At 51.4% G+C, this 16824-nt stretch overlaps 9 protein-coding genes across 9 annotated transcripts; 4 read left to right on the top strand and 5 right to left on the bottom strand.

Annotated features, from left to right (window-relative positions):
* The first annotated feature begins 1347 nt into the window (after positions 1 to 1347).
* On the top strand, positions 1348 to 2942 carry BJX67DRAFT_345536 (thiamine-binding protein). The gene is made up of 4 exons (XM_071028360.1): positions 1348 to 1774; positions 2014 to 2119; positions 2416 to 2518; positions 2677 to 2942. Exons 1-4 carry the CDS (start codon positions 1700 to 1702, stop codon positions 2738 to 2740), a joined length of 348 nt encoding a protein of 115 aa, XP_070889396.1. The 5' UTR covers positions 1348 to 1699; the 3' UTR covers positions 2741 to 2942.
* Positions 2871 to 4716, bottom strand: BJX67DRAFT_282859 (uncharacterized protein). Its single transcript, XM_071026689.1, has 4 exons — positions 4191 to 4716; positions 3938 to 4113; positions 3058 to 3872; positions 2871 to 2996 (listed from the first exon to the last, which is right to left on the bottom strand). The coding sequence occupies exons 1-3, from the start codon at positions 4379 to 4381 to the stop codon at positions 3106 to 3108; spliced, it is 1134 nt and encodes a 377-aa protein (XP_070889397.1). The 5' UTR covers positions 4382 to 4716; the 3' UTR covers positions 2871 to 2996; positions 3058 to 3105.
* Positions 4717 to 7681, bottom strand: BJX67DRAFT_282792 (uncharacterized protein). The gene has a single exon (XM_071026688.1). The coding sequence runs from the start codon at positions 7546 to 7548 to the stop codon at positions 5053 to 5055; it is 2496 nt and encodes an 831-aa protein (XP_070889398.1). The 5' UTR covers positions 7549 to 7681; the 3' UTR covers positions 4717 to 5052.
* Positions 7682 to 7863: 182 nt separating this feature from the next.
* On the top strand, positions 7864 to 8713 carry BJX67DRAFT_345547 (cytochrome c oxidase subunit 7). The gene is made up of 5 exons (XM_071028361.1): positions 7864 to 7954; positions 8118 to 8196; positions 8275 to 8335; positions 8395 to 8426; positions 8524 to 8713. The coding sequence occupies exons 1-5, from the start codon at positions 7926 to 7928 to the stop codon at positions 8551 to 8553; spliced, it is 231 nt and encodes a 76-aa protein (XP_070889399.1). The 5' UTR covers positions 7864 to 7925; the 3' UTR covers positions 8554 to 8713.
* Positions 8714 to 10818, bottom strand: BJX67DRAFT_345553 (kynureninase). The gene is made up of 4 exons (XM_071028362.1): positions 10522 to 10818; positions 10128 to 10465; positions 9572 to 10049; positions 8714 to 9505 (listed from the first exon to the last, which is right to left on the bottom strand). The coding sequence occupies exons 1-4, from the start codon at positions 10724 to 10726 to the stop codon at positions 9090 to 9092; spliced, it is 1437 nt and encodes a 478-aa protein (XP_070889400.1). The 5' UTR covers positions 10727 to 10818; the 3' UTR covers positions 8714 to 9089.
* A 532-nt stretch (positions 10819 to 11350) lies between these two features.
* Positions 11351 to 12771, top strand: BJX67DRAFT_370329 (indoleamine 2,3-dioxygenase; the record flags this gene model as incomplete). The annotated part of the gene is made up of 3 exons (XM_071030904.1): positions 11351 to 11641; positions 11702 to 12328; positions 12391 to 12771. 3 exons carry the CDS (start codon positions 11351 to 11353, stop codon positions 12769 to 12771), a joined length of 1299 nt encoding a protein of 432 aa, XP_070889401.1.
* A 121-nt stretch (positions 12772 to 12892) lies between these two features.
* Positions 12893 to 14334, bottom strand: yaf9 (YEATS domain-containing protein YAF9). The gene is made up of 3 exons (XM_071028363.1): positions 14205 to 14334; positions 14125 to 14149; positions 12893 to 14067 (listed from the first exon to the last, which is right to left on the bottom strand). Exons 1-3 carry the CDS (start codon positions 14235 to 14237, stop codon positions 13373 to 13375), a joined length of 753 nt encoding a protein of 250 aa, XP_070889402.1. The 5' UTR covers positions 14238 to 14334; the 3' UTR covers positions 12893 to 13372.
* A 135-nt stretch (positions 14335 to 14469) lies between these two features.
* Positions 14470 to 15670, top strand: horA (ubiquinone biosynthesis protein COQ11). Its single transcript, XM_071026693.1, has 4 exons — positions 14470 to 14603; positions 14659 to 14713; positions 14773 to 15113; positions 15173 to 15670. Exons 1-4 carry the CDS (start codon positions 14558 to 14560, stop codon positions 15592 to 15594), a joined length of 864 nt encoding a protein of 287 aa, XP_070889403.1. The 5' UTR covers positions 14470 to 14557; the 3' UTR covers positions 15595 to 15670.
* Positions 15671 to 15745: 75 nt separating this feature from the next.
* BJX67DRAFT_370331 (pre-mRNA-splicing factor SYF2) lies at positions 15746 to 16668 on the bottom strand (the record flags this gene model as incomplete). The annotated part of the gene is made up of 3 exons (XM_071030906.1): positions 15746 to 15793; positions 15860 to 16498; positions 16555 to 16668. 3 exons carry the CDS (start codon positions 16666 to 16668, stop codon positions 15746 to 15748), a joined length of 801 nt encoding a protein of 266 aa, XP_070889404.1.
* Between the last annotated feature and the right edge of the window lie 156 nt (positions 16669 to 16824).

The following is a 16824-nucleotide window of genomic DNA, read 5'->3' on the forward strand; positions in this document are numbered from 1 at the left end:
TTTCCGGCGTTGCGTTTTCCAAGTCGAAAACGTCGAACGACTGTGCCTCGTCGCTATCAACCAATTGAGCCAGGATAGCACGGAAATAAGCTCGCAGGAGTGAGGCTATTTCTGGTGCGGGCGTTACTCAGCTGAGATATGGTCAAGGATCCGTTTGACTAGTCCCAGTGTGCGAGTAATGACCCCGAAGAGTGAGAGGATTCGCGACCCGATGACGTTGAGTGGAGAGGGCGCTCGACCCAGGCGTTGAGTCTTGTGCAGGATTTAGACCGTCTCAGCAGGCGTGGCGCTTCACTTCTTCGGTCAATGCGATCGCGGCACTTGCTTGAGCGGAGGCCGGGAAAGAACGCGATCGACGAAGGGCGCGGGCGAATTTATTTCTTCGAATTCGGCGAGGGCGTGGGGTCCGGTCCAGCGAGCAACAAAGGCGACAGCCACCGTTTGTCGGGATTTGCTTCACTCGGAGCCGAGTACTTGAATGATGGCGTCAGAAGTCCCGCGACCAAGGTACAGAGCAGCTGAGCGGAGGATTTCAGGGCGTCAGTGCACGGACACAGTGCGACGAGTTGGGTCTATCAGTGGCGGCGCAAAGTCAAGCAACTAGCGGTCAGGTCGAAGGCTGGTTGGTGGCCTCAGGAATGTGGTCATGGGCGAGGGTGAATAATGTCGGAAGCAAGGAAGATCGGCTGAGGCCATGCACGAAAAATGCAAGAAATTTTGCAGCAGCGAAAGACAGGCTCAGGATAAGCAGGGTTCTGCTGCTTCCAGAAGGAATCTCGTGGCCGAGCTGACTCTGTGGGAGAACAAGAGGGAGTCAAATAGTTTGTTGTTGAGGGAGAAGGAGAAGAGAAGATAAGAGGAGGAGAGAAGAAGGGAAATAAAAAAAAGTGGGAGAGAGCCAGAGTTTGTTCAACCTTTGGAAACTTCCACTTCTCGCCCAAATACAAGGAAAGGGAAAAAAAAAAAGAACGGCAGGCCCCGAGACAGTGGAAATGCCAAGGTCGAACGCTCGCTCGCATAGATCAGATCAGGACTGGTGATGATGATGAGACGTCAATTATGAATGAATCCTTCTCCATCGACTCCTGCGCCCCCCCCTCTCCCCGCTTTGTGTTCTCGTGAGCGTCAACAGCGATAAGTCGCAGCAGTGTCGGCCTATCCAAGGCAGTCACTGCTGAGGATCGCACCGTCGATTGACTCAAGGCTCAAGCGATTCTTAGTCTATCTCCTAGTACGCAGCAGGCAAGGCAGGGGAACTGCAGTGGAAGAAGGCACCTGGGTTCGAATCAGGACACTTGCAGCAGCGCTCTGTCCCCGTCTGGATGTCAATCTGACGCATTGATGCAGCTCTTTACGATGTGCCTTGCGCCCTGTCCTCCAACTCTGGACGCGCTCTGTCCGTCCTCCGACCCCGTCGTTCAGCTGGAGCCTGAGAGTTGTGACTCTCGTCGTCGTGACCCTGAAATGAGCTCCGGTTGGGTACCCCGCGGCGCTAGGAGGGGCAGCCTCTTCTTGGGACCTGACTTGAACCAATTCTCTGGTCCAATCTCCCCGTCTCTCGCTGGTGATAGCGTCATTCTTCGAAACAGACGAAAGCCACGAAGAAAAAAGCAAGAATACCCGTGGCACAACACAGATATCAGTGGACCCTCTGCAGAGCTGTTCAACTGACAGCCAACGCACCTCTCTCTCTCCAGAAATGGCCTCCGCTGACACGCCCTCAACGGCAATCCCGACGCCTGCCCATTGCACCGCGGACTTTTGTCTGATCCCCGTTCGTCCCGTTCCTCGTCCCTCTCTTCTTCATTCTTTGCCTCTCCCTTGCCTCCCCTTGACCACCTCTTGCACATGCATGGGCCCCCTTACTCCAATCCCCGCGGTTGCTCCGTTTGCTCTGAGGCACCCATGTCGTGTCCCAGCAACTTCCCACTGCATTTCCCCACTATTTCTTCACAAGACCATGTGCATCCCCTATCTCTCATGCAATCCCAGCTAACAAACCTCCGCGCATAGATTGGCACATCATCTCCCTCTGTATCCGCCCAGATCGCAGATGTCCAGCGTCTCATCGAGAAATCCGGGCTGAAGTACATTCTGCACTCAGCCGGAACTACTCTTGGTGCGTCCTTTTACGTCAATTTCTAGAATCTATTCCTGCGCAGAATGTACCTCACTGTGCCAACTCAAGGCTCCCTTGCCCTCGCCCCAGAAATTTACCCCTCAGTTTCGTTGATGATCATGCTTGTTAAGAACGCTGTGTCACCACCCAACCCCCTTCCATATGTGCTCTATCCCGTCCTCTTCCTTCCCGTTCGTCCTAATTTTGGCTTGATTCTGTTTTGTTGGGGAGAGTGATCATACCATGGCTGACATGTCGCCGCCCTTCCTTATTGGGCTGCCGCTTAAATCAAACAGAAGGCCCCTGGGACAAAGTGCATCAGGTCATTGGTCAGGCGCACACGATACTGCATCAACAGGGGATCGTGAGGATCCAGACTGATATCCGGGTCGGCTCCAGGTCCGTTGTGCCCTTCCCTTCCCCTCCCTGCTTTGCGTGACCTGCCCGCTTCTGAATCCTTTCGGTTCCTCCATGGAGGCTTGGGCCTCATCATAGGATGGCGTGTGATTTCTGGGTTTTCGGCGGTAAGGCGGGCTAATTGAAATATCTCTGTGCAGAACCGACAAGGTGCAGTCATTCGAGGATAAGGTGAACAAGGTCCGAGAGTTGCTGGCACAGTAGCCGGAGTATCAACCGCTCGGTTACTTGGTGCCTTACGTCATGGGTGGTGGTCGTGATAAGGTTATTGAATCGCGAAAACCACGCAACAGACTAGAAGACGCTCTGGCTCTGTTTTGGATCAACCATGTCTATTTTGTACTGGCTAACTACACGAAAAGTCCGTCGCTTATAGGCACATGAAGCTTTTTCTATCCTACTAACCTATAACATATTCAGCAACTCCGTACCCATGCAATATGTAAAGAGATCGCTTCGTCTGTCTATCCAATCAGTATAAGGCTGGGGTCGTAACAGCCAGAGGAGAAACCAAAAACAACCATATCTGAAGAAAAAATCCAAGAAAAGTCGGCCAAAAGAACTTGTGTTCAGAGAGGGATACCTCCGCCGAGGATCTCTCCCCAGTCTCCGCCGGCCCAGACCCACTCGCCCATGCTAGGGTTCGCCCCTGCCTGGGCGCTGCGGACGAGGTCAACTAGCCCCTTGAACACGTTCGAGTAGGTCGAAGCCACACTCTCCTGGTCCTCCTCAATGGCACTCACATTCGCACGGCCGACGGCATTCGTGACCCCGTTGAGGCTGTCCACAGTCTTGATCGCCGGCCCTTTGTCGAAGAAGTCCACCAGGATGAAGGCCGGCTGACGACCCCAAGTAGTTTGGCAGGTTGAGACGGCATCACCCAGATTTCCTTCGCCTCCTGATGGGGCATTGGTTGTTCCAACGTAGCTCTCGTTAGGGGCCTGGTAGTCTAAGAGAACGGTTTGGTAGAGGAAGTGGTTCTGCAGTGGGAGCATGTTGGATGAAATAGCTGATGCGCTATTACCACGGACACTGGATGGACGGTCGGCCTCGCAGGAGTAGTTCGATGGTGAGCTCACATCGTAAGGGTTCTCGAAAATATAAGTGAATTCGTTCATGAGATACGGGGCGACCGCGTTGCTGCCGGAATCCAACGATGCCACAAAAACCATTAACCGGGTTCCGTTATCGATCAACTCTTGGAGTGCCGGCCATGAAGTCGGCGCGGAGGTCGTGATCGGGGTATACGCATAGTCGATGATGTCCGCGGCTTGGAACTCGTTATGAAGATCAGACGCCGTAGCCCCGTCAGAATTCACCAACAGAACCGTTACCACTAAAAAAAGACTCAGTAAGGGCGTTCCAATACATCGTTACCATGCAAGGATTGACGCGTCATACCGTCATTGGCATTGGAATCTAACCAAGTCTTTATCTCCGTCAACCATGTGCGCAGTCTCCCGGCGTCCATAAGGTCACAGGTCGAATGGCACAGATGCCACTGTGAATTACTCTTGTGTACCTGGGCTGACACTAAACGGACGCCGGCGTCGAGTTGAACTGTAGTATTATAGTATCTAGAGAAACACGACTCAATTCAGCAAATGAGGTTCCGGAATGCGCCATATTAGGGGGCATAATGTGCCTAACTCACTGGTTCCCCGATAGCGAAAAGCCAGTCGACTCGTCTCGCAGAAAGGGGCTGTCGTGCGCTCCAAGATGGGTAATTTCGCCGTAGGATTTCGAGCAGAGATCTGGGGAGTTATTGCATGCTGTTGAGTTGCGCGGCGTGATGGATGTGGCCGCTGCGAGGGGAAGAAGAGCAAGGAGTCTGGTTCCCAGCATCTTGTGATAATGAACGGGAACGTGTGTTGAGGGGCAGGATCAGGAGAGCTGCAAAGTTTGGCCGGCGATAAAGAACAACTAATAAAAGGCCAGCTTCTGATTGATTGGGATGCGAGAGGAGAGGAGAGTCAAATATCACATCGGAAGGAATGACGCTTGATAATTTCCAGTCAGTTCACTGGCGATTCTTTCGAAGGGAGAAAAAACTGGGAAAAGTCAAGTCGAAGAATCCAGGCAGCATTTCATTATTTATTCAGGAAGAGGCTGAGACGGTTGTCGATCTGGATGCAAATATTGGTGGGGCCTGACTGGTCATGATTGGTGTGCCCGTTAAATCTGGCACTTTGGGCTGGCGCCTCATGTGTTCGGAGAGAGGTCGAGCGGTCCACAGAGACAGAGGTCGCCAACGCTCTGGAATCCTGGGCTATTCTTGGAGCAGATCGGCTCTTCAAGGTTGGAGCTGACGTGAGGGACGCGCCAGCCTGTCGTGGCTGAGCCCAACCAAGTTCTGTGGATTGTTGTGGGTTCAGACTTCGTTTTCCTGGGCCTGCTGCTGCGTGGCTTCCCGTGCGTTCTTGGCAAGACCACAACACACATTTGGGCAGAGGGCCAGGCGGGATGTTAAGGTCTTGGATATCTTTCGCTCCTGACTATCGAGTATTATAATTAATCTACTGTACGTCTTCTGCGTCCCGAACGGAGCGCGCAAGAGGCGCCGTTTTCCAGTGGCTATGAGGACTGATCCTCCGGTTGAGACGGCTTTTGCTCTGGCTGTCGAACAGTGGCAGCTCTCCCCAAGCGCGGTTGATATCTGCGATAACCCGCTCGCATGTGTGCGGGTTCTCTCGCCGTAGGACCCTGTTTCTCGGTCGACTGGAGACCACGGGAGGACCGTAGAGCATGACTAGACGCTGCTCGCAGACCTTGCGAACTTGCCCCGACCGCACTGGGATACCAGTCTGTTGTAGCTCCCGGAGGAGCATTAAACCACGGACAAATGGTGCCAGTGGTTCGCCATCCCCCCCGGTCACGTAGCAGGACTTCACCCGAGTGGGAGGCTGTACGATGAATCCCCAGGCAACAATTGCATCTAGCATTTGCTTGCTGAATATCCTCTCCAGCATTTGTTCGCCGTGAGCTTGAACTACGCGGGCAGTTGACGGGTGTGTATTATCGGAGGATAAAGCGGTTGACCAGGTCCCAGAAGAGGAGTAATGGCGGGCCAGCCAGAGACAACAAGAGCGCAACTCATCCCAACAGTCTGTCATTCCCAGTCGTTTGATGAGTTCGACCCAGACTTTGGGGGGAATATACGCATTCGCATGGGCAATGCGTTGTAAGAACCGAAAAGTAAAAGCTAGTTCCTGGGGAAGGTGGAGATCCGGATGCCGAGCAGGCCCAACCCCTACTCTGCGGGGAGTAAGAATGCGGTTGGCCATAAAATCGATAGTCCCACGAGTTAGGCTCAAGCCTTGGATGAGCATGTCATCGATTACCTTGGAGGCAAACGTCCACTCTCCAGCTGCGAGGTGTTTCCGGACATGGATATTGACCAACTCTCGTCCTTCGCCGTGTAGCTCCTTGAGGGCGGCTAGACATAGGTTATATTGCCGCCAGTCACGGACCATGTAATAAGACACCAGCAATTTCTCCTGAGTCTCCGAATCCTGAAGCATGTCAGGATGCTGGTCACTGTGAAGAAGGTCGTAAAGCAGGATCTCGCGGTTCTCCGTGGCCAGTCGGCGCAAAAGTCGGGCGAAGACGGTACCACCAATGGATATACCCTCGTTCTCTAGTCGTTCGATCTTCTCTAGCAGATCTTGACTTCCCCGAGCTCTTGTGGCCATCTCTCGTAACGACTGTGGCCCAATAGCCTGGACGCTGAACATCTTCAGACCGGATAGAATCATATCAAAACTCAGAGCCGTGGTGGCAAAGACTCGAGCACCAAATTCATCTTTAAACGGCTTTTCCTCAATCCAATCACCCTCGTTTCGTTTCAGTGTCTGCGTCTCCTTCCTTGGTATATCGGAGACAAATGTTTCCGTCTTTGTATGCAGAGATCGTAAATCGTTATAAATATCTTGGAGTTCTGCGAAAGCGGTGGGAGAACCGAAATCTTTTGCGTGTTCGAGTAACGGTTCGAGCTGCTCATGGGACCTTGGATGGTCGCCTCGTCTGAGTAAGAATTCGTGCATCCGAAGGGCCTCTGTTAGCTCGCCCTTTTCTATCAAAGTAGAAAGGGCCTTGCTGTATATCTCATGGCCGTCCGTATGTTTGCATACCGCTCGAAAGGTGGATAATCGCGAAGCAAGAGGCCGTTTTTCGACCGTTCCAAAACCATGAACTCCTTTTACTGAGTTAGCGTTATCGCGGACGGCCGAATTGAAACAGTGAATGATGTCGTTTGGATGGGATAGATGCGGATGGTGGAGTCGCTTGTGCCACTTCACAGCTTGTTGTCTCATGCCGCGCTCGATAAACCTGCCCACGATGCTTTGATAGAACTTCGGCCATCGATTACCTGTCTCGTTCCACAGTTCTAGAGCGTAATCAGCCACTTCATTGAGGATTGCCTCCCTTTCGAGGCCTAGATCAACAAAGCTCTGCCATAAGACATCGGCGTATTCTCCATTGACCGGGAGTTGTAGGCTGCCGGTTCGTGTTGTTATTCCCTCCCAGATGTCTAAAGTCCCATTGTCCCCATACCGCCGCTGCCGGTAGCGAAGAAGCTCTAGCCAAAGCGAGAAATCGGCCCGATGCGTAGGATCATCTACTAAGCGCGTCCCAATGTCCTGATGATGCCCGACATCTGATTCGTAATCTAATATTTCCGGCTGCAGCGCCAGTTGTTTCCATGTTGAACGGACACTATATCGTGATGATCCGAGGCCTTTATCACTCGGAGGTTTTGTCAACGGTGATCGAATGTCGTGTACCCGGAAGTTCGAAGGTTTTGTAAGTGTCTTAGTGTGTGCATCATTTTTGAGCTCCGATGCTTCGAGGGGTCGAGATCCTCGCTGTGCGGGACTGGACGACGCGCAGCGTGTACACCTGCGGGAAATCCCGGCTCTCAAGTGTTCAATCCCGGATGGTGTTGATATCAGGGTGTCAATAACTGAGAGTGCTGATGGCCTCTTCAGCAGTCGGAGAAGAGCCGGTCGCATGGGTTTCGAAAGCAGAATGAGGAGGATTCGAAAGAGTCCTAACCATCCTGCGTCTTGATTTCAATCGCATCGGTTCTCATGGGTGCAGAGAGTAAAGGGAAAAAAATTATACGCTCACTTCTTTCGAGCGCGAACCTGGGACGGCTTCGAATCAACTCGCGGAATAATGAGATTGCCAGAAAAGCTATCTTTCCGTAATAGGACTAGCGTGCTATTCCATCACGTGACATTCTCAGGCGGAACATCGAGGAAAGTCACGTGGAATTCGACCTGCCTTCGGGTCCACACTTTCGACATCAACTGAGCGTTCGATTCTCGTCCGTCATTGCTATTCAACTCTCTTACAACTTCCTTCGTCGCACTCGTGTTCCGCCAAAATGTTCCGTACAGCTCCTCGCATGGCCGGGTATGTCCTTCACCATCGCTTCTTCTTGAGCTACGTCCGAACTCGTTGCCAATTGACTGCCGAAGCCGTCGGCACCTTCCCTCGATCGGACGAAACTTCCGTCTCGATATGTGACCCAATTGGTGCTCAGACACCGCTGACTCCTTTTTTCTTCCCTTCATAGATTCGTGTTCCGTGAGAACCGTGTCCCCTATTACCAGCGTCTCTTCCAACAACACGACGGAAAGCGCCAGTGGTGGCAGGTAGGTACACCCACAAACCAGTCTTCGTTCTTGTGATAATACTAGAATGATGGTCTAACGCGATTCATTTTTATTCAGACCTCTCGTAGCCCCTACCTCTTGTACCCTTACCTCATTTCAGTCTACGGTCTCGGCATCGGTGAGTGTTGATAGAGATAGCAGTACGGTTTTTGGGTCATAGAGCTAACTCTGTCCTAGCTACTACCTACGCCATGTGCCGCATGGTTCTTGTTAGTAACCTATGCCCAAAGAGATGACCGAAATGGGTCTTCTACACTGGATCGGTATCTTAGGCTTGTTGTCGACACGCTGACTTTGAATGTATAGGGCCACAAGACCTGGTTCGGCAAGGGCTAGACTGAGCCGGACACGCATCTGAATATCTACATCATTTAAACTGTGTTCGTCGGAGCCGATTGGCGATGTACCTCTATTCTCTGAAAGGTTGATTGAGTGAAAGAATTCGGCGTTGTATATAAGCTAGAGACCCAATGTGTGAATCCTTTCCTCAGCTTCTATATTCATCTGCATGGAAACCTAGGCAATAAAATCTGGTGCTCGAAAGGACCGATCTAGTACATGGTGTCGATAATCATATTCACGAATTGCTGGGATGAAGGAGTATCAGACCTTGTCTTGCTGCGGAGCTTATTGCTTCTGCTGTGCTAGATAGTTGATTTGAGGGAAAGCAGCGCGCTTTCGGTTCCATTGGGCGTCCTAACAACCACCAATATGGAACCCGTGGACAGTCTGCTCATTTACTCCATTAATCCAATATTCGTGCGAAGGGACCTCAAATGTGTAAGTTTAGTATCACCATACATCATTAATAATATGGCTCTCTATGATTACCGAATACAGGACGCGAAACTCCCAGAAACGACGAGCACATATCATTCTTTCAATGCGGCCCAAAACTGTTCCACAAACAACCACACCTCCGTGTAGGTGTTATATAGAGGAGTAGGAGCTATACGTACAACACCGGGCTCTCTCTTGTCACAAACAATGGCAGCTTCCTGCAGTCTATAAGCGACCTTATGCAGCAAACCAGGATTGAGCAAAAGGCTAAGCTGTGCCCCTCGTTCTTCGGGGCTGGATGGGGTAATGATCTTGAATGGACGTGTTTCATCTGTTGTGCCTCCCAACAGAAGGTGCTCGAGATATGCAGTCAACTGGACAGATTTCTTTCGCAGTTCAGCCATTGATGTTTCGTCGAAGACGGAGAGAGACGCGCAGAGGCACGCAAGATCAATCGCCGAAGGGTTTGAAAGTTGGAAGCCTCCCGCTCCTGGGATTGGTTTGAACCCTGCCAGCACCCAACATTAGCACTTGATCCGGGAACTGAACAGGCCTATGAAGACGTTGTACTTACTGTTGTCCATCTTGAACCTAACGGACCTGTCGCCACCGTACCATCCCGTCAGTCTGTGTCGAAATCGGGGAGCATCCTCCCCTTCGCTATAGTCAACAATTCCATGATTTTCGTGGACGAAAAGACCACCCATTGCCCCGGGTCCAGCATTCCCATACTTATAAGTGCACCATGCGGCAAAGTCTACGTTCCATTCATGGAGGTTCAGCTCGACATTGGCGTAAGCATGGGCCAGATCCCAACCAACCACAAAGCCTTTTGCGCGGGCGTACTCTGTAATCGTCTTGATGTCAAAGAGTTGTCCAGTGTAGTATTGAATACCAGGGAGAAGAAGTAGAGCTGCTTCATTGGCATGCTGGTCAATGTAGGACAGGATCTTCTCCGTCGAGATTCTGTATTCACCCTCATCTGGACCAATAAGCACCATGGACTTCTTCGGATCCAGATCGTGCCAAGCAATATGAGACTCGATTGCGTACTAAGTATTCTATCAGCTTCGTTCTTCGTGCGTCTGCAGCTTAGGCACTGTGGTGAACTGGGATATGGTACGGCGTACATGATCGCTGGGAAATGCCTTCCAATCGAGCAAGATCTTGTGCTTCGTGGCAGTTGGCTTATAGAAGCTTGCGAGGAGCAAATGAAGATTTGCTGTGAGCGTTCCCATCGCTGTCACCTCCTCTGGCTTTGCTCCGACGATCTTACACATTGAACCCGCTGCTTGCTCAGCCAGCAATTGCCATTGCTTGAGCGGAGAATCTTCGATGTCGGTGAAATGGCCGTTCACCCCTATTGACGACCAAGTGTCGAGCTGTGCTTCAAGATACTTTGAAGTGGCTTTGGGTTGAATACCAAGAGAGTTACCGCAGAAGTAGATACATGGTTCTTGTGAGAGATCTGGAGTATGGCTTGTCAGACGATGATCTTACAGCGTGTTGTCTCACAGCACGTACTGGGCTTTGCGAGCTTTTTGGACGCAATGTTGGCTTTTGAGGGAATGATGAATTTTTCACGGAATGAAGCCAAAGGGTCCGCGGCATCCAGAGATGCCGCGTACTCTTTAGACGTCGCATTCTCTGGGAACGCGGGCTTCACTCCGTCGGTGTGGCTGGACATGGTGATGGGAGGAAGGGGTTTTTGCTGGGGGAAGAAAGGCATATGAACACAGACATGAAGGACATGATAGGCAAGGCAAGAACGCGCTCCTCAGGTCATCACCTTTATACCACCTGGCAGCGGGGGGAAGGCGCAGGATCGATTAGAATCCGGATTAGCAACCTTGGAAAAGACTCCATACCTCGATTGGAGGGTGGGAGCCCGGATGCTGTTCCGGCCCCACTGTCAGCGGCCCTCACCCTGACCCGGATAGCTTCCGTTCCCACCAGCCCTCCACACCTCACAACAACTCACGCTTTGAATCGAACCATGTCCCTTGAACAAAGCTGTTCTCTCTGGGTGACATTGTTCGTTATGTTACTGATAGTGTACTGGTTGGGGTTGGAATTGAGGACGGGGTGACACAATGAAACAACTGGTGCTTGCCCAGGTGTCCAGGGTCTTTATCCCAGCCTGGCATTGTTGACGATGCTCACTGGATACTCAGAAACTCTGATAATATCTAAATGAATGTCGCCCGGGTCCGGCACTTTCCGTCATTGCTGTTGCGCAATGGTACCGGCGCTTTTGATCTATTTAAGCAGGATAGCATATGGCCCACCGGTTTCCGAAGCCCTCACAGACGTCCTGGTTTTCATACCCTTTCACCTCCTCATTTTGGTTACAATGTTGAACTCGCCGGATCTCTTGCTTGATAAGTACGACGTTTCTCTTCGAAATGGGTTCCTTCCGGATATTCCTCTGCTGTCCTTACAAGACCCATACTACGCTCCTTGGGAAGTCATTGCCCAGGATTTGACTGCACATATTCATGCCCGTACTCTGCGACAGGCTGTAGAATGCCTTCCTGTCCTGGACACTTCAAGACTACAGACAGAGCAAGAATGGCGGAGGGCCTACGTCGTACTCGCTTACCTGACGCATGCCTATGTCTGGGGAGGCGAACAGCCCATGGATGTATGTTTCGAATTCTCTGTATCTTCTTTGTCCTGTTGCCCACTGACTGAATTGCCCCAGGTTTTACCCCCTGCTATCTCTATACCGTTCTTGGAAATATCGAGCCACCTAGAACTGCCACCCTGTGCCACCTATGCCGCTCTCAACCTCTGGAATTTCGCAACTGCATCACCCACTTCAGATCTCACCTGCCCTGACGACTTGTCCGTTACATTATCGTTCACTGGAACCAAGGATGAAGAATGGTTCCTCATGATATCAGTTGCAATCGAGGCAAGGGGAGCACAGTTGATCCAGTTAATGCTTGACACGATCCAGGCTGTGACTGTTGGAGATACCAAACGGGTAGCGGCATCTCTCACCGAAATCAGCGAAGGAATTCAGGAGCTCAGCCGAATACTTGAACGCATGTACGAGCATTGCCGCCCCGCTGTGTTCTTCCATCAACTCCGCCCTTATCTCGCGGGTAGCAAGAATATGGCTGCCGCCGGACTGCAAACTGGCTTGTTCTATGATCTCGGGGAAGAGAAGGGCGAATGGCACCAGTATAGCGGCGGCAGCAACGCTCAGAGCTCGCTTATCCAGGCCTTCGATATATTTTTGGGCGTGGAACATTCTACCACGGGGAATCCAAAGGCCGAACCTCCAAAATCCCAGCCGCCAGTGGGAAAAGTCGGATACATACAGGTACGCCTGTCCATCAGTCGTATAGTTGATTTGGCGTCACTTAACTAACCGCCCGAATGCAGGACATGCGGAATTATATGCCCGGCCCGCATCGCCGCTTCCTGGAGATGCTCTCTCAATGCTCCAATGTCCGTCCATTCGTGATGGCCTCCAAGCTTGACTCCCCTGTTCGAGACGCATACAACGCTGCTGTCATGTGCCTGGGTACCTTCCGCGACAAACACATCCAAATCGTGACGCGTTACATTATTATGGCCGCGAAACTTCCTCCTCCAGAGCAGACACCTCCTCGGCTAAATTTGGCGACAACTACTTGTTCCCAGATGAAGAACTCAGATGGAAATGTTCGGCGTGGGCTCAGTGGGACAGGAGGGACGGACCTAATACCCTTCCTGAAACAAACTCGGGATACCACAAAGTCTGCAGCTAATTACGCAGACTGAACGGTATGCTGCTTAAACAGCTTTTGATGACCGGCATGAATTACTAGCTTCGCACTGCGATAGAGATAAACTTAATCTTGTAGAATTGAGCGAGAACAAGCACGATATCTAAAAACCAGGACCGTCAGATTCATCAAAAATAGACATGAAGCAAGACTGGCTATCTGGAGACTTTCTAGTCAACAGAAGAAGTGTTCTGTATTAGAAGATCGACCATAACCCGTCAGCATAGTGGGCAAAGAGAATTTAAAATCCCCCATTGAAACGTGGACAGCCGGGACGGAGAGGCGGGCTCCAGGTGTCACTCGTTCGCCTCGCTCTAGCAGAGGTAGCACGGGTGAGTTCAGACGGCACCTAGATGTCATATAGTTAAACTTGGTTTCACATCGCCCGCGAGGGAGTGCCTAGTAAATTTGGACCGCTGAGAATGGTCGGATGCCTGACTTCTTTCAGTTCGGGAAGTGGGCGAATATGCTGTAGCATCAATAGAGGCTACCTCCCAATAAGAAGATTTCTAATGGCTATTCTGGGTGTTGCAAGCCGAACTATATGGAGTACAACCCAGTTTCATTAGCAGGATCCTTAATGGTAGGAATGGCCCTTATTTCTTCTTTGTTTGCGCAGGAACGCCCTCGCTTTGTCGCAGTTCGGCCAGCCGCTTCTCACGCTCAATAAGTCGCTGTTTCTCATCTTTGATCATCTGCTCAACTGTCTTGTTCGCCTCGGCTAACCGGTCCAGCTCCTTGTTTTCGCCCGTCCTGCTATAGGGGTTCTCCGCCGTCTCGCTGTATGGAATCTCCGCCGTCCTCCCGCCTCGTTGCAGTGCTTGTTTGGCACTCTTCCCGCCCTTCCCTTTATGTTGTGCCGTCCCCGAGCCCCCCGTAAGGTATTCGTAGAATTGCTCCACAGGCTCATTAAACACGACCTCTTCATAATTCTGGCTGATGACTACCTCTCGCCGCTCCTTCTTCCCCTCTGCATCAGGACCATATGGATGCAATTTCAAACTGTGCCAGAGGGTTTGCGGCTTCTCTGTGGACTCTGGTACAAAGTATAGTTTGATCTGGATCTCAAATTCACCCCACCCGGTCTCCGTTACTTCGAATGGTGCCTGCTCGACTGTGCGCACGTTCTGTGCGTATGTCTCGTGAAGCTTGAATTGGACTTTCTTCAACCAGTATGAGATGTCTTCGTCGTTAACACCCTTGACGAACACGCGCCATTGGTGGGTATGGTCCGCGGGCACATGCGGTGGTTTCTTGGCTGGGTCGAATGGTTGCGCTTCGCTGCCGAAAACTTGTAGAGAGAAGGTTAGTGGGCGGATGAAAAGTTTTGAATTAAGAGTGGCCCTACCGAAAGGTCTGAAGATTGAGACACCCTGGCAATCCCAGTCAATGTCGAGTTTCCTTGCAAGTACGAAGTTGGATACTCACCCTAACGCGTTTGGTCCCTGTCGCGGAGGGCATACTGTCGGCTTAACGGTTGGAGAGCCAGTAAAACAATGTAGGGGGACCTCTGGAAGCCGCAAATTAAAGACTTTTGAAGGGTGGAAGACGGAATGTTCTGAAGATGAGAGTTGAACTTGCTCTCTTCTCCTTCACCCTCGCAGGGGACCTACGCACGTGACATGACCGGGAGATAGCGGCCCCGATAAGCAACAGCTTCTTTCGCCACAGCTCTCGTTTGCGAAACAAGAGTACCTTTGTTCAGTATGACAACAGTCACCACGACTCCCTGAATACATGGTCAATTATAGCCCTGGAATTACTTGGCTATCTATCGTGAAATGGCCTCGAAAAAGGTTGTTGTTGCTGGTGGAAGCGGATTCTTAGGTAATGATCCTTGCTCCGCGAGCTCCTGCACTCCAACTCAATGCTTGTTCTGCAGGATCAAGAATTTGCAAATCAGCTGTAGCAAGGGGCTGGTCCGTCACATCCATTAGGTACGTTCGCTTATTCTTGGTTGAGGAATTGACGTCAATCTAATTCACTCTTGCAATAGTCGATCCGGAGAACCACGATGGGATGTCGTCACAAGCTCCTCCCAGCGTCCAGGATGGGCGAAGTCGGTGGAATGGGCTAGAGCAGATATTCTTAAGCCGGAAACGTATAAGCCCTTCTTAAAGGATGCGACAGCCGTAGTACATAGCATGGGCATTCTCCTCGAAGCCGATTATAAGGGAGTGGTTCAAGGGCGCCAATCGATCGTCTCGGGCTTACAAAGGGCTTTCAGCTCGTCTAAACTAGGAAGTCAAGATCTGCTTCAGAGGAAAGAAGGGGAGGAACTGAAAGCACAGGAAAAGGATGGGCAGTTTACGTATGAGCTGATGAACAGGGACTCAGGTACGTTGTATTAGTCGTGTTGGGGGGAGGGGGCTAATGATTTGCTTGATAATGGACAGCCATCGCCTTAGCACAAGAGGCCTCAAACGAACACGTTGAAACGTTCATATACATCTCGGCTTCCTCAGGCGCCCCAATTCTCCCGAGTAGGTATATAACAACCAAGCGAGAGGCGGAAACAACGATATCCTCCCAACTCCCGAATCTGCGAAGTGTCTTCGTACGGCCTCCCTTCATGTATGACTCAAGTAGGACATTGACACTGCCCATAGCCCTCGGTGGCTTTGTTGGCTCCCAATTCAACGCCCTCATCGGCGGGCGGCTGGGTTTTCTTGGAGCGATGGTCGACAGGCCGTTCAAGGTGGACATTGTAGGGGAGGCCGTGGTCGAAGCATTGGATGATCTGTCAATCAACGGGGCAGTCGGGCCAAGAAAAATTGAATCATTAGCCACCAAAGCATGGAGAAAGAGCATGCTTTGAAAATGTGCACCCAATGGCTTTGAAGCGACCCGGTGCGATGGTCTGCTATTGTGGTAATATGGTACCAACTTGGTCGCTTCCGAAAGCCAACTTGGAAAGCCTGGGTCGCAGCGACAACCTGCGCCCCGCACTGTATAACAAATGTATGATATCATATCATAGTGCCGCGCTCGAAACTATCACGGATCTCCGTAGTGTACTGTAATATAATCAGATTCGCTGTGCAGATACCAATGGAAGAGTTTCGGTGGGTCAGGGTACAAACCTTGTTGTAGAAGCGAGCCAATTTCTGGTTGAACTGCTTGTTTTTCTCGTTGATATATGTAACATCGGCATCATCGTCGCCCCCGCGGCGGTCTCTTCGCTTCTTAAGTCGGACTTCCTCGGCTTTCCTCAGATCCGCGACAAGCTTGTCAACTGCCGCGCGATCGGGCTTGCTCTCGGTAAATCCAACCGTGTCTGCTGTAGAATAAAAGGTGCCGTTCTTGTCGACCGCGATCATTTCTCCTTCGTTGGTTTCGACAATCTCGAGATCGCCATTAGCCGCGGCTTTCTCAATCGCCGCCATTTTCTCCTTATCATATCCCTCAAGGTCAGGTTGCAGCTCGCGCATCTGCCGTTTGTATACTTTTCTGGCGTCTTGGGTATAGTCTTGAAAAGCGACGTCGTCTCGATGGCGCTGCTTCTTTTCCATCCGCCTGTCCCATTTTTCGGACTCATCAACGGTCCAGTCCCATGCGCGTTTACGCTCGAAATCCTCTCCGGCTGCCTCTGTATCAGCTTTTAGCAGGTTATGCGAGGCGAAGGCATGTTTGCGCGATAATGATGAAAGAAGCGACGGATCGGTCGCGAGTCGCTGAGTTTCGGCTGCCGTTTCCTTCAGATTACGTTCCGCCGCAGATTTCTGTCTGGGGGTTAGTGACTGAGGATGTGATGGGATTTGTGTGTAAGAACACTCACTGCGCGTGCTTTGAGAGCCTTGAACCGCTCTTGTCTTTGGCGAGCTCTTGCAGCTGTGCTATCTTCCTCACTGTCTCGTTGGACCACTTCGGGGGAGCTTCCCTGGGCTGACATTGTTGTCTTCTCCTCTGCCTGCTCAGAGACTAAAGATGATTTCAAAGATGCTTTCCGCCTAGAAGACATGGTCGTGGGAAGTCAAGATTGATGGGTAAAGAAAGATTTAACCACCACAGCTCGTCGGTCAGTTTTCAGGATGATGGAACGGACTTC

This window comes from Aspergillus lucknowensis (assembly GCF_044049455.1).
Source record: "Aspergillus lucknowensis strain CBS 449.75 chromosome Unknown BJX67scaffold_6, whole genome shotgun sequence".
Lineage (NCBI taxonomy): Eukaryota > Fungi > Ascomycota > Eurotiomycetes > Eurotiales > Aspergillaceae > Aspergillus > Aspergillus lucknowensis.